The sequence below is a fragment of the Dermochelys coriacea genome, chromosome 8, assembly GCF_009764565.3.
Source record: "Dermochelys coriacea isolate rDerCor1 chromosome 8, rDerCor1.pri.v4, whole genome shotgun sequence".
Classification (NCBI taxonomy): Eukaryota; Metazoa; Chordata; order Testudines; family Dermochelyidae; genus Dermochelys; species Dermochelys coriacea.
In genome coordinates this window covers 77,311,373-77,326,979 of record NC_050075.1, presented here as the reverse complement: position 1 = coordinate 77,326,979, position 15,607 = coordinate 77,311,373, and the positions used below count along the sequence as shown (strand labels likewise).

The 15,607-nt window shown below is 43.3% G+C and overlaps 1 protein-coding gene and 1 long non-coding RNA gene across 8 annotated transcripts in view; one reads left to right on the top strand and one right to left on the bottom strand.

Annotated features, from left to right (window-relative positions):
- LOC119860655 overlaps window positions 1-11,197 on the bottom strand; it is an 85,356-nt gene extending 74,159 nt beyond the window's left edge. Inside the window, exons 1-2 of the long non-coding RNA XR_005294592.2 lie at window positions 10,942-11,197; window positions 4,259-4,364 (exon numbers count right to left, since the gene is read on the bottom strand). This is a non-coding gene — a long non-coding RNA (uncharacterized LOC119860655). The remainder of the gene's footprint in view (window positions 1-4,258; window positions 4,365-10,941) is intronic.
- A 91-nt stretch (window positions 11,198-11,288) lies between these two features.
- The window catches only part of PKN2 (protein kinase N2), a 136,599-nt gene continuing 132,280 nt past the window's right edge, over window positions 11,289-15,607 (top strand). For 2 of the 7 annotated variants that reach the window (XM_043491037.1, XM_038414652.2), the window contains exon 1: window positions 11,289-11,627. In XM_043491037.1, the coding sequence (XP_043346972.1) occupies window positions 11,580-11,627 (48 nt within the window). In that variant the 5' untranslated portion in view covers window positions 11,289-11,579. The remainder of the gene's footprint in view (window positions 11,628-15,607) is intronic. The other 5 variants (XM_043491036.1, XM_043491035.1, XM_043491034.1 and 2 more) reach the window with 3 other exon arrangements.

Sequence of the window (15,607 nt, the reverse complement as noted above, 5' to 3'; positions counted from 1 at the left end):
TGAATTTCAAAGGGAAAGAAAACTCTACTTCAATTTGATAAAACTTTCAGATTATAACTAGGTACTTGTTCCATGTTTTGGGGTTTATTAATTTTAAGAATTCAGTCTTCAACTCATTAATTTTTAAAAGTTTTATTGGATTTGTTGAACACTGTATTTTGTTATCAGTGGGATTAACACATTCAGAGGCCAATCCTGTAATAATGGCACAGAGGAGATATGGATAGTAACTTCTCCATAGTTAAGTTTGCTGTCAGCTTCCATTATTAAAGTTGTATTTGATCCCTCTTATAACTCTGGCTTGTTAGTTTTGCCTGAAATTTTACAGATTTACTCAAATGGCAAAAGAGAGTGTTTCTGAATGCTGTGAAGAAAATTCAGTTTCAGTTACAGCTAGTTCAAAATTTCTAATCGGGGTAATTTTTATTTTTTTTCCTAATGCTTCCTCATTTCTTTCTTGCTCTAAAAGCAGCTTGTCAATACACTTTTCTATGTATTACATATTGTGATACAGCATGGCCAAAGGGCAGCAGGAGAGTGTTCAAAGGGAGCCTTATTCCCTTTAGAGGGAAGAAAGTTTGCTATTGCCTAATTAAAGCACCTGAAGCCAGTCACCTGATAAACCCCCCCCCCCCCCCCCCCCCGGCTTCAATCAGACAAGGGAAGGAGTTGAAGCAGAGTGGATTGGTGTTGGAGCAGAGAGCAGTTTGGAGAGAAGCAGAGGAGAGTTTGGAGAAGTGCTGCGTTGGGCTCAGAAGACCAAGACCCTAGGTAAAGAGACACCTGGTTTGTGCAGAGGGACAGCAGGAAGCCCCACAATCTGAAGGGCAGGAAAGGGAAGTAGACTGAGGAAGGACCTGCTAGTTCAAGCGGTTTACTGCTATCCCTAGGGCCCCTGGGCTGGGACCCAGGGTAGAGGGCAGGCTGGGTCCCTCCCTCCCCTCCTCTAGGACACTAGTTGGGCAGTTCAGGGGCAAGAAATGATGCCCTGAACCCTCCCCAAAAAGAGCAGGCATGAGACCCATCAAAGTAGTGCTGGTAATTTGCCACAATATATTTAATCCTCCTTGGAAATTCATGGTCCTGATATATATGAAGAAAATAGGATTTAATTAAACAGTTGTTCATTTTTTTTGTTGTGAATAATTTTGAGTCCAATCCTGCTCCCAGTGAAGTCAATGAGAATGTTTTGCAAGATCAGGTGTTATGGGCCTCATTCTCAGTTATGATAAGAGGAGGCAGAAATGGACCTCTGAGAATATTCCTTGTGAAGGGGACCTTCTCAGCTGGTGCAGAGCTAGTGTAAGGGTTCTACATGCTCCCAACCCCCTCCACAGGGGACAAAACAGGGGTATGTTGGGAAAACGGCTGGATTATACTCCACTACAAGTATTCTCTGCTTCCAGAGGTCACAGGAAATAGATCATTAATCAGAGCACCCTGAGACTGCTCTAATTTACACTGGGGGATGGCGAGGTCCCTGTGCAGTCTTACAATACCAGGCATGAGAAACAGAACATCATCTGAGTTTGATACTATTAGTTCTTGATCTTGTCTTTCTCTTTGCAGCTGGTAGTTTGTCCTGGGAACTCTGTAATATCAACTTTTCTTTTTACATAATGGGCAAGATTACACCCTAGCTGGTGTAAGTTGGCTGCTAGAGGAGCAGAGCCATGCCATTAGTAGAGTAGAAGATCAGCACATATGGGGACATGGTGGAGAGATTGCAGGGTTGAACTCATTGTAAAGCTTCATGCTGATTGATTTATTTTTAAATTTTCCATCGGTTGACGATGGAGCTGCCGCTTTCACTGATCATTCATCTTAGAACATTAAGCAACTACCTATCAGTTCAAAACCTTTCATTAAAGTTCATATGAAGGCTACTAGCTCTGAGATGACACAGAAAGAGAGGGAGGAAAAAAGCTGGTCATGACCAGTCATCTAACGCTGTTCGGTGGTCTACGTAAAATCAGTTTGTTTATAGTTAGTTCCTAGTGGCATTGGGCACAATTGGCGGAACTGTTGATTATATAAGCGGACTCATCAAAGATCATAGGAGTATGGACCCTTTGAGCAGGTCTACAGTTAAAATGCTGCATTGGTGCAGCTGCAGTGCTTAAGTGAAGATGCTCCTATGCCAACAGGAGAGCTTCTCCTATGGATGTAGTTAATCCACCTCTGTGTGCGGCGGTAGCTATGTCAAAGGGAGAAGTTCTCCTGTGAACACAGTGCTGTCTAACAGCAGGGGGTTAGGTCAGCAGAACTGCATCGCTCAGGAGTATGGATGTTTCACACTGCCTGAGTGACATAGTTACACTGCAGACTTATGTCGCAATGAAACATACTAGCTGAACAATGTGGAGAAATTTGCACTGCACTTCTGGGTGTCTGTGCAGTTTTTAAATAAAGGACTTTAGTCTCCATTTCTACTGTAGAAATTGAAAACAGTAGCTTATACCTAGATGAGGCCAAACAAAGGTAATACATTATCAAAATATAAGAGCTCAAAATGCATCTCTCAGTATAAAGCAAGAGGGCGAGGGATACAACACGCCTCTCCTCTGCCCATTGTGCTGGGAGTTAAGCTACATTTGCAATAAGGACAAAGTCAGCATGAATCTAGTACTGCTGGCAGTGATAGATGTCTCAAAGATGGCAAGGACACATTCCTCTTCCACGCTGGCCGACATCACTGAGAATACCTATGCCACACTCTCTCGAACAGCGGCAGAGTTCCTGCTCTGGAATGTACTCCTCTGAATCAGCCAGAATGACTTTCACAGCTGTGCAACCCATTTCCCCTTCCTCCAATGCAAGCCATGGCTTGAAAATCACAATATAGCTCAAACTATTTATTTCTGATGGTTGTAAAGCCTTTCGTATGATTTTATGTTCCTAAAATCTAAAAAGTGCCCCACATTACAGTAAGAGGAAGCATGGGAAAACTCTTTAATAGCATCAGAGCCCCAATTTCAAATTAACAGATTAAGCATCCATACTGGTGGTAACTCAAAATCACAGCTGTCAAAACTGCTTCAGAAATGTAGATCTCTTCGTACAGGATACCACGCTTGGATCTTAATTTCTTGAATACAGCTTGCTGGGAGCTTCTCATTTGGATGATGAAAGACAGCTGAAGTACAGTCTTTGAATCAGACACCATTTGTTCTAATAGAGGAGGATTTGGGGAAGCTATCCTTGTGATTGGAAAAACAATGAAGCAATTGAGACCAGGAAAAACTTTGTAAGAGTACAGTTGTATTATTTGGATGAATCTATGTATCTGGTAATAAGACTCTCAGAATACTTAGGCCCTCTGCTATAATGAGCTAGGAGCATAAGCACAAGATCCATCTGTGCAGAACTCATTGCAGGATTGAGGCCTAATACATTAAGACCTGATCCTATAATCAAATTGAGTTCAAGTTAGTGGGGCTCAGGATGGTGGCAAGGATCCACCTGAATGGATCCAATTGCAGGACCATAGCCTTAATTTAAAGACCTCCTACACTTAGTTAGTGTTTAGATATATCGGTATTAAAAACAGTTTAATTTAGGTTAATTGTCATCTTAAATTCAAAAAATATCCAAGCTATAATTCTTTATAGAAACAGGCCCTGATCTTGCAACTGGCTCCACACAGGCAGGCCTGTGTCCAGACAGAGCCCCACTGAAACCTGTTGGGGCTCCACCCATACAGAGTCTGTTGCAGATTTGGGCCCATCATAATTTTTCATCAAATTATTCTTTAGAGAGTAAAATATCATTTTAGCCACATTCTGATACTTTACATAGTCTTTAAATGAAAAATAGAGCACTATTTACATGCCACACATACTGAATATATCTACAGGAAAAAAACCTGACCCCCCCCCCCACCCGCTTTATATCATCGTAAGACTGAGTAATACAGTCAGAACTCGAACATCATGCATTCAATTAAAGAGAGAATAGTGCTGCTATTGTCACCCAGGAGGACTGGATTTTAACATTTATATGAGTGTGTGTTGCATTCCAAGACTTGACAGCTGAAGCACCTTTTGACTGGTACAGCAGCTGAATGCAAATGACTCGTCAGGCCACACTAGGAACCTAATCCTGCAATAGATGAACTAACACAAATCCCTGTGCCTGCATGGAATCCCATTGACTTCCCTGAAACTCTGCACAAGTGCTAGTACATCCATTTGCGGCACTGCTATCTTAGTTTATTAAATTATAGCAGAGCAACAGCTAAGGAAAAGTGCATACATACCTTGAAGTTTTCAGTCTGCATCAGTTTAACACAGGTTGTGTCAACGGCAGGCCACTGGTGTCTTGCTATTGGTACTGTCAGTAGCAAGGTGGGATATGAGAGCAGTCTGTGGATTTAATAATGGGTAAAGGAAAGTATAAGTTTTTTTTTAGATGGTATCCTATGTGCAAATATGAAGTGGTTCTACGTTCTACAACTATGGTAGTCTGTCTGGGCATAGGCTCAGAGTTTTAGAGTAAAGCAATTGCAAGTAGCAAGTGAAAAGACAGGGCGTATGTGTTGTTCAACAAGAACAGAGTTAAGTTTGTGTGGGCATTTATCTCTGTATTTCCTGGTCTTCAGAAGTTTGAGTTCTGCAGAACTCTATGTTCTGGAAGGACATGAGCTATCGCTAGGCAACCTTAACTTTGTATTAATTTTTTTGTTATTTCCTAGTTTTTTAAACAGAAAAAGAAACACTTGTTGTTAGGAGTTAATGGTCTGTAAAACTATGGTTTGTCCCTTCCTGGGTGGAGGGCTGGCGCTAGCCAACATTGATTACAGAATGAGCCCCACCTTAGAGAAACTGTGGTTATACCTGCAGAGGTTGTAGGAAGTCAGAAAATTCAGCTGGGAAGGCCTGTGGAGAAGAACAAACTTGAGGAGCTGAGAGGCAGAAAGAAAGATCCTTGTGGAGGAGAGGCTGTGACTCACTGTCCTTATCCAAGTTTCAGTTAGTTTGTGTTAAATTTTGAAAAAATTTTATTTTGGATTACCAGGAGAGAGACACTGAATTGGGTTTGGGGCCTGGAGGGCCAGTGGCCCAGAGGACTGAATAAATTTGGACCCTAGATGGGGAATGTTTAATTTCCTTTGGATTGTGTGGCGTTTAAGAAGCCCAGAAGAAGGGGAAAACAGAGGCAGAGCACTGCATGGATACCCCTGGCTACAAAGGCATGCTCTGGAGGCAGCTGGTTAGTTAAGTAATTGTTCTTACCAGATTTGCAGTTGATACGCTACTGTGGTTAGGCAATAATCAAGACATGGGTTTTATGTAGTGTTTTTCATCAGTAGATTTCAAAGAACTTTACATCATTGTCCCCATTTTCCAGATGGAGAAACTGAAGATCAGAGAGGTGAAGCGACTTGTCCAAGATCACCCAATAGGTCGGTGGTCTTTCCCCTAGACCACATGGTTATGTGCTTCTTTCCCCTTCTCATTTTGTTAAGCCATTGGTTGGCAATGTAGAATTAACATACAAGAACTTGCTCTTTGCCGTCTCCCATCCTGTGCTCTGTGTATTCATATCACAGACAGCAGCTTACTAGAGGGGCGCACACTACCTTGGTTATATACCCCAAGCTGCATGTCGAGCTGGGCCCCTCACTCCCATTACCCAGCTCTAGCTGTGACTCATGTTTCTGCTTCAGCTAGGCTTCCCCAGCCAGGCCTCAGGTCCACCCAGCCTGCCCCTCCCACACACGCTCTTGGCCAGCCTCCATTACCCCCAAACTGGAGTGATGTATATCTTAATTTTTTGGGAAGGGATTTCGGATGTTTAAATTTGTTACCTTCAGTCCCCCCATTCTAGATCCCAGCTCACAGGGAGGGGCAGGTAGAGGGGCTCAGATACCCAAGAGGAGCAGGGTCCCCCAGAACATATAGCTGAAAGTGAGAGGGGCTCCCCCAGATCCCAGCACACATGGAAGGGGAGAATTCAGGGCTGATTCCCTCCCTTAAAGCCCCAACTTCCTTTGCTACCCCTCATATACTCCAACACTTCCTGTATTCTCCTCTCCCATTTCCCCCTTACCTGAGCCCCCAGATCCTCTTCTTTCCCCTGCCACCCTTTTATCCCTATTCCTTGCTGCAGAACCAAACCTCTCTTCACCTATTACCATCCACTTTTGTGCTAGCTAATCATCCCTCCCCTCCCAGTGAGTATCTGAATGTATTTATCAAATTTTCAGCACTGTCTCAATATTCTGCGATACTCACATTTTGTTTCCCCCGAAGTAAAACTCTCCTTTGACAGACTGAAGCAATATACCTGCTTTTTTTTTTTTTTTTTTTTTTTATTAAGACCTTCAGATTTATGCCTGGGTTAGATTCAAACTCTCAGTACCTGAAACCTTGCTTGGATTTGATGATCATTGATGCCCTCATAACCAGCCACGTCCTGTGATTTGAGATAAGTTTTCCAGATAGTTAGCGCCTCTCTGAATACATGCTCAGTATAATCCATTAAGTGTGTGAGCCTTCTCAAGAAGTTAACTAGAAAAGCCAACTCTTTCTGAAATAATGTTTTAATTTGATTTCCCACAATGGGTCGGTGGATGCCATGCATTCTATTGGAGTAACCCTTGTGTATGAGACCCTGGTTTGATTTCTGTCTGTGAACAAAAATACATTGCCAGAATGTCAACTTTAAGAAAAGCTGTTTTTTCTGGGTACCATAACTTGGGAACCCCTTGACTGACTGAATGTTATCAAATTTGGACTGTTAACAGAACCCTGCACTCTCATGAGGGGCACCAAATTTCAAGGCAATCCAATCAACTGTATAGATTTTAGAGCATTTAAAAGAGTCAAGCTTTAAACAGAAAGCTGGTCTTAACTTAATATGTATAAAATGCAAGCACTGAACAGACAATCTTATCAAGCATGCAATGATCAATAATGGGGGCAACAGTTCTATCATAGAAATAACTTATAGAAAAGTTATGAATTGGTTTTATGAATAAAAGAAACCAAATAGTTTAAGAACAGACAAAAATCACATAACCCAAATACCCCTTATTTAGCAGCTTTAGTGCTAACAGTTCTACATTTCATTCTATGCCATAATCCGCTCCTCTGCATCATCAATGACAGCCTCAATATTCCACTTATGCACCTCCCAATGACCCCATTCGTTGTGGAATTCACTACACAAACCAAATCAGCACCTTCCCTTCATTCAAATTCTTCCTAAAAATCCCACTTATAGATATTATGAGAAAAGTAATTTAAAAGAAAAGAGTTTTACATGGTGGGGGGGGGGGGAAGCAGCTACATTATCCTCCATTCTCATTTTTACTGCATGAGGATTCTTTGAATGAGCTGCTTTTTTTTTAAGACTACAACATCTTTGAGATTTAAGATCCTGAATAGTTAATACAATTTTTTTTCTTATTTCATAGTACAGAAGAAAACCAAAAAACTACATTAAACTGCAGCCCACCCTAAATAGTTGTATTTAGGGACAAAAGCTAACTGTGAACTCTTTAGAACACAGCTTTATAACCTTTAGTTTGCACAATAGGAAACAAAATATGTATTTTCCAACTTTTCCCTCATGCTTCCATTAACAGTAGGGAAAATTAAGAGGAAAAACTAAAAAAGAATAAAGAAAAGGAGTACTTGTGGCACCTTAGAGACTAAATTTGTTAGTCTCTAAGGTGCCACAAGTACTCCTTTTCTTTTTGCGAATACAGACTAACACGGCTGCTACTCTGAAACCTGTAACGAAGAATAAAAATATGTTCCTCTTACAGTGCTGAGTCAGTACTCTCATCTCATTTTTCACACCCAAGGAGCATGCTGAGGGGGGGGGAAAAGGGCCCCTGATTCCTCTAGCTTCATCTGCACATCTCCTGTGAGAACTGTGTGACGTCTGCAACTTGCTGCTGCTAATCCTGGACCACTACAGCTATGCCTAATGCAGTGAGTTTGTGAAGAGCAATGATAGTATAGAATTGTGTTGGATACAATACAGAAAATGGTAATTTTTGTTGGGGATAGGTCAAGATTTGTTTGGTTGCAGTGTCTCCTGCCAACTCTAGGAAATACAGAGTTAAGGTAATGTCTCTCACACACAACATTAACTCTGTATTTCCTGATAGTCAGAGGCTGAACATTGCCACATTCCACATTTTGGAAGGGTGTGAGAAAGCACTAGGCAACCTTACCTGTTCGTTAACAAAGTTTTATGTCAGTGAATGTCCCTTGTTTTCTGAGGAAGTGGTGGGGGTGCGTCCTGAATGAGTTCAGTAGGCCTTTCCACCAGAGAACCAGTTCTTTGGGACTGGCCTCTCTGGTGTCATTTTATACCCCTGCCCCTATTGTCAGACCAGTTTTCAATAAAATATCCTTATGCAGCAGATTTTAGACTAACTTTCAATATACACTAAAAATCAAAAGCAAGTCATTGTGCATGACTGTATGAGGCTGTATCTTGGGAACTCCTTGACCAAATGATTTTAAACTTGCACCACAAAGTTTACCCCAACCCCTGCTTTGGCATACCAATTTTCAAGACAATCTCCTTATGGATATGGATCTTGGAGCACTTCAAAATATCTGCTCTAAAGCTCTTCAATAATACTGCCTACACTTGAGGCACAACTACCAAAAGAAGTCTCTTTGCAGTTCCGCAACTCAAGTAGAGTGCTTGCGTAACCAGACACTTTCAGGTATTTGCAAAGGAGAGCACTCTTAGCTCTTGAACAGTGCTTGGATGCAGGACAACTGCATATTCCCCTATGCCAGGGGTAGTCAATTCTTTTTTATCATGGTCCAAATTTCTTGGTCAAGATATAGTCAAGGTCCGGACTCCAGAGAAAATAATTTAAAAAAATTAACAATAACGATGTTGATAAGTAAAGAAAAATGTTTTGGGGTCTGTTCAAAAGTGTCTGTCAGCCTGGATTTGGCCTGCAGTTTGCCTATTGACTACCCCTGCCCTGAGCCACTATGTGAGCTCAGCTCCATTCAGATGGTCATCATCGTGCAGTGTCTCAAGCTTACAGTGCACTATTCTAAAAGTTTATGTGCATATCACTTTCTCTGGCATGGATCATAGATGTATGCCAATTTATAGAGGCAGAAAGACACTTTAACTCTTTTTAAAATATTTTTGGGGGAGATACTGTAGCTCTGGAATCTCTTGGCAAAGTGATGCTACATTACATCAGCTTCCCTACTCTCAGCCCAGATGAGGCATACTAGTTTTCAAGACAATCTGAGCATACATGCGGACACTAATGCATGCTGAAAAACTGGCTTTGAACAAGAGAGCTCATCTCAACCTATGATTTGGCAAAGCCGTTCCATGATTCTCTTGTGTGGGCTAAACAAATTAATTTAGTCTTGGACAACTTTCTTTTCCTTCCCCCACAGAACTACAATCACCTTTTTTAATTAAAGTTTCATTAAATAGCTTTTAAGTTGCATAGTAGGTGAAAACTAGCCAAGATCCTGAGCTGCACCAGCAGAAGATTTAGTATAACTCAAGAAGGGTATGCAAAGATTATTTTAAATTACCTTTTTGTTCCCCTATACAGATTCTGAGTCAGTCCCCTCCCCGGTACAACTTAGAGCAACCTGAAGTAGGTTTATATGAAGTATCTAGCCTAAATATGGTGCTATAAATAAGATGAAGACTTGATATACCTGTCCTTTCTCAATCCATTAACTAAAAGTATGACTAATTAAGTTCCCATGGCAAAGCTGTCATTATTATCCAAAACTTTCAGAATGTGTGCCACTGGGACCCTATCAGTAAAATCAGGACAACTAGTTATGCAGTTGCAGAGTAAACCTTGTTATATATTGTCTATATAATAGTTTTTAGGAAATAGTTGTAATTTTTGTACATCAGCTTCAACAGGGCTACTTACATGTGCAAAGTTAAGCACGTGTGTTTGCAGGATTCAGGTTTAAGTAACTATGTTGAGTTATAAATAACTAGGCCTCATTTATCTTATCTATAAAGATACCCCTAAAATATAGGTACAGATTGATATGATTACTGTAGAACTATTTTGACAGCTTTGTTTTTATGTAAGAAAGACAGTCCGCATGTTCACATTTTTGCACCCCATGCCAGCTTCTGCTGGGGAGTGTTGCTACTTCCTTGTTGCTCAGCAGCAGTAGTATGAGTACACTCAAGCTGTTCTGGCCAATCTCTGCTGGCAAGCCCAGCCTGGAAATAGTCATGGTAATTTATTGTTTGGGTTTTTTTTATATCTGTGAAAACATATTCCAGTCTACAGTATACAATCTATGCTTAAACTTTGTCTATACAAATACATTGTACTGGCTTAACTAACAATCTGTTTGTAAAGCAATTTTAAATAGGTGCAAATCCCTGTGTGGATATGCTTCCATTGGTTCATAAATGGTAATATCAGTTTAGACTGAGAGGCTACATTTACTGAAACAAGCTAAACTGCTGTAACCTAGGGTCCACACTTGGCCTAGCACCAGTTTAACTAAACTGGTTTGAAATCATATTTGCAGGTAAATTGGAGCAACTTTGGGTTAGCTGTCGACCAGGCCTTAGTGTCAGGAAGGAGGAAACAAATGGTTTAAAAGTGGGATTCTTTCTGACCGGCGGAGGCAATGAGGCTGAGCCTAATTTCCAAATGTGGCAGAGATGCCTCTCCTGCCCAAATCCAGGCACAAACACTGCTGTCTATATCACAGATATATTACTGAACTGCCCCTTGGCCTCCTTCTGAGCTATGATTGTGTGCTGTGTTGCCAAATCCAAGTGGTCATAAATCCTGAGTCAGGCTGCCTGAAATCACCATTAAAAAGAATATGGGGAGGGGGAGGTGGTGGTGGTGTTCTACTGGACTATCTGATGTTTGCGCTTCAGGATTTAAGCTTTTCACTGCAACCAGGAAGATTAGAAACTTAAGAAAGCTGAGAGGTTTACCTAGTAACAGGACTCCAGGAGCTGGGGCTTTACGGACGCAGGGCTTCCCGTAAAAAAAAAACCTAACAAAAAAAAATCACAATGAGTTGGCAACAGTGGGGGGGGGGCGCTATCTCCTCCTACTCCCGCTTCACAGTGATGCGGGGGAGAGGTGGTGGCCCCTAGGCCGGGCTGAGCGGCTGGCCCCTACACGCGCCCCGTCCCCGCTTTGCCCCAAGTGGCCAAGTTGTAGGCTTCGCTCCCCACAAACCTGCACCCCCCCAACCCATCACGTGCTCATACGGAGCCGCAAAGCAGCGACGCGTTTGCGACAGGGTGACAGCCAAATGGTGCGACAGCCGCGGCGGGCGGCCCCAGCCAGCAGCGGTGGAGGCGGCGGCCGAGGGCTGCCGGAGCCGAGCAAGGAGCAGCCAGGGCGGGGGAAGAGGAGCTCGGGTGGGCGGCCAGCCGGGGAGCGCAGCGCCGCGCTCGCGACGACCCCCCATGAGAGGGGGGGTTCTTGCCCCTCCCGGATCCCCCAGCCTCCCGCCCGGGCTGAGCACTCAGCGCCCCCTCCCCCCGATTAGTCCCGGACCCAGACCCGCCTCCCTCCCCTCCCCGGCGGCAGCGTCCAGGTGCGGAGTTCAAACCAGAGCGCAATGGCGTCCAACACGGCGGAGAGGGAGATTCTCCTCACCGACCTCCAGGTAAGAGGGGCCGGGGTCGCTCAGTGCCCGGGCTCTGGCCGCCGCGGGCAGCCCGCTCGCCTCCTGCCCCCGGGGGCCGGGCCCCGTCCCTGTCTCAGCCCCGCTGCCCGGAGAATCCAGCCGCCCCCTGGCTCCTTCAGGCCCGCTTCCCGCGGCACAACGCTCCGCAGACTGGACGCGGAGACCCTCCCCGCGCCCGTCCCAGGCCGGTTCCGCGGGTGCTGAGGGGATGGACCCCACCCCATTCCCGTCACATTCTGCCGCCCCGCCTGGGTCCGGCTCTGGTCTCTCTTCTTTCCCCTCTCCAGCGCGGGGATGCTGGGGCAGCCGCCTTCCCCTGCGCCAGGCCCCCAGCCCCGTCTGGGCTCCTGCTTAGCGCGCGCTGCCGGAGAATAATCTTCTTGGCCCGAGCCGCTTCCCTCCCTCCCCGGATTAATGCCCGGAGTGACTCAGGAAGCGTCCCCCCCCTCTGGGCAGGTTGTTTGAGAGTGAGCTGAAACGGCCTCTCCACGCCTTGGCTCGAGCTCGCAAACGGATTAATAGCCCCTGAAATCCTTGTGCAAGTGGTGTGAGGTCCCTTCTCTTCCACGTGCCGCTGCCGAGATTTCCCTTTTTCCTTCTCGCTCCGTTCAGCCCCTTAGGTGTACATCAAGCTATGTTTACAAACACCCGAGTCGGTTCATTGAAGGAAATAAACCTAATTGGCTAGTCAGTGCTGGGCACCCTATGCATAGTAGAGGATGTGAAGTAGAGCAACTTTTTCAGCTGTCTCACTTGCAAATGCTCTCTCCAGCAGGGAACCAGTCAGGTCTAATTCCAGTCTTTTTCTAATAGAAAGTATTTTTCTTTGTTGTTGTTTTTTCATTCCCGTTGAAGTGCTTGATGATCATACCAGATGCAGCTTTTCTTGTATGTAAGGCTTTGAACTCATAATCCATGCAAGAAGAAAATGGAGAGAGATAAATGTAGCTCAGTACATTCAGAGAACTCTTTTCTTTAGTTATAGAGTAATAACTGGTAGAATGTTATGAAAATGCAGCTGTTTGTCATTTCCAAGCCTCTCTGAAAACAGGCCAGTTTCTTTGACTTGTGTCAAGTATGGAGTTAAACTATGAACAGTGTAACTGTTACAGTTCTCCAATACGTTTTGACTACAAGACTAACTAGAGATTTTTAGAGTAGACTTGCTGTGTACTTCTGCTGCATGTTAGATTATTTCTCAACTGGGAAATGGATTTTGGTAGCTCTTGCCCCCTGCTCCCCAAGCCTCTGTTTAGACTTCAGAACTTTACTAAATCGATACAAAATAAGGCGTTACAGTTTTTATAGGCGCAAAGATGCAACTCTGAATATCACTTTCAAGTTAGTAACAGGATAATAAACTAAAGAAAAAGTCTGTAACTGGAAAGCATGTAATTTGAGTGGAAATGAACAAAAGGTGCCTGAAAGGAAGATGTTTTACTTTGAATAATTTGCATGTATTTTTTTAAATATAGTAGTGATATTTACAGTATGTACGTGCTTACTGCTAAGAGTCTAGGGCAGGGATGGGTAAACTTTTTGTCCTGAGGGCCACATCTGGGAATAGAAATTGTATGGTGAACCAAAATGCTGACAAAATTGGGGTTGGGGTGAGGGCTCTGGTTGGGGGTGGGGTTGGGGATGAGAAGTTTGGGGTGTAGGAGGGTGCTCTGGGCTGGAACAAGGGGTTTGGAGGGCAGGGGGATCAGGGTTGGGGTGCAGGCTCTGGGGTAGGGCTGGGGGTGGGAGGGGTTTGGAGGGTGGGAGGGGGATCAAGGCTGGGGCAGGGGGTTGGGGCGTGGTGAGAGGCTCAGGGGTGCAGGCTCTGGGCGGCGCTTACCTCAAGCAGCTCCCGGAAGCAGTGGCATGTCCCTTCTCCAGCTCCTACGTGGAGGTGCGACCAGGCGTCTCTGCGAGCTGTCCTCTCTGCAGGCACCACTCCTGCAGCTCCCATTGGAACGCCAGAGGGGGCCATTGGAGTGCAGTCATGCCGCTGATTCCGGGAGCCGCGTGGAGCGGCCCCTGACTCTGCTTCTCGGCTGGATCACTGGAAGGGGGCGGTGGAGCGGCCCCCGACTATGCGCGCCAGCTGAAGCTCCAGAGCGGGGCAAGCCTCAGACTCTGCTCCCCAGAGGGAGCTCAAGGGCGGACTTAAAATGGCTGGCAAGCCGGATCCAGCCCGTGGGCTGTAGTTTGCCCACCCCTGGTCTAACAGAAAGAATGTACAATGAATATTGAGCATACTTCATTTACTTACTGCAAGGGTAGTCAATTATTTTTTGTCATGATCCATATTTCTTGGTCAAGGTATAGTCAAGGTCCAGACTCTGGAGAAACATTTTTCATGCCGCAGTAACAATAATGATGATAATAAGTAAATAAAAAATGTTGTGGTCCATTCAAAACCATCTGGCAGTCTGGATTTGGCACATGGTCTGCCTATTGACTTACTGCCTATAATGAGAACAAGACTAAAGGCAGGGTACTAGCTCAAAAGTTAAACTCCAGTTGCTGGTTCATAACATGACTTTCTATAAGAAGCGTTTGTACTGACCTTTTATAAACTATCAGTGTTTTAATAAAACTTGATATTGCTGATATCCAAGTTACGTGACTTTTTTGAAACATCCCTGTGGCAGAACAATACTTTAATTAAATGGTTGTCACAATGTTACATATACAAAAAAGTGAATATGAATAGAGGTGAAACTGAATTTGTTTAGAAATAGTAGAAATATTTATTAGAAAACTTTGTAGCAGAACTGCATAGTAGAGAACAGTGACATTTTTTGTGGAAAAACTAAGAGTGGAACAAATCCCGTGTCTTCTGTATTTTCTACGCTACTAGTAGTAATATATAATGTGTACCAATATATGTAAAGCTAGCTGTCAATGAAGTTTAAATTTATTATTCTGTCAACTCTGCAAAATATAGAAAGGAGTCGTATCAGAATGGACAACTTTGTGAAAGTTATATAATTAGTTTTATATCCCGTTTTCCTATCCTTTTATATTATTCACCTAAACTGTGGATTATTAGATTTTTACTTTTTTTCTGGAAAAATTGCATATTAGAATTTTGAATTTAACACTCTTATTATTTAAAATAAGATGTAATGCGGTGTATTAAATCATGTACATTAAAGTTTTTTCTTTGAGATGGTTCCAGTATAAGGCACTTAACTGTAGTTCACAACAGGAGTGCACAGTTGCACTCATGTTTCTTTAATTCACTGGCCCATTTTTTCCTACAAGTAACATCTAAAACTACTGTAATTGATAGGGGTTGGAGAATTTATTTTCACTTTTACTTTGTGTATTTGACAGAACTTTCCCTAGGTAGTCAAGACAGTCTCCTTTTGTTCATGTGCGTCTTTTGGAAAGAAAACTTGGGAACAGGTGTACTGGCTGAAACTATTTCTAACTCATTTTTGTGAAATTGACAGATTTCAGGTTGAAGGTCCCATACAGCGACCACTCTAAATGTCTCATTCAGTTTCCACTGTAATTTCATTCAGTCTTTAAAGACCATTTTTAAAGCTTTTTGTTTTCCCGAGTCACATTTCACAGTATTTTAGTCAAGTTAGCTTGGCATTCGGCTATGTGGGGTAAGGAATTGAAGAATGAAAGAACAATAAACTGGCTTCCAGTGTGTATGCTGGTAATCTGGAATTTCCTAGCAACAAAATCTACAACTTTGTTTTCTCTGACAGCAACATCATAACAAGATGCTGTAAAATATTTTATATCTGTGCTAATGGAGAGTATTAAGAAAATGTTAAAAGAATGCATAGAACCAACTGATCTTACAGTAAAGAATCAAAGCATTACCTAAATCAAGTATTGTCTAAGTATTTGCTAGAATTCTGTAATTAGAAGGTAATGTTTAGTTGTTGGACAATACTTCAGTCTTGGCAAAGTACAATGAGCATGATAAGGCGAAAGCATTCACAAGTAGC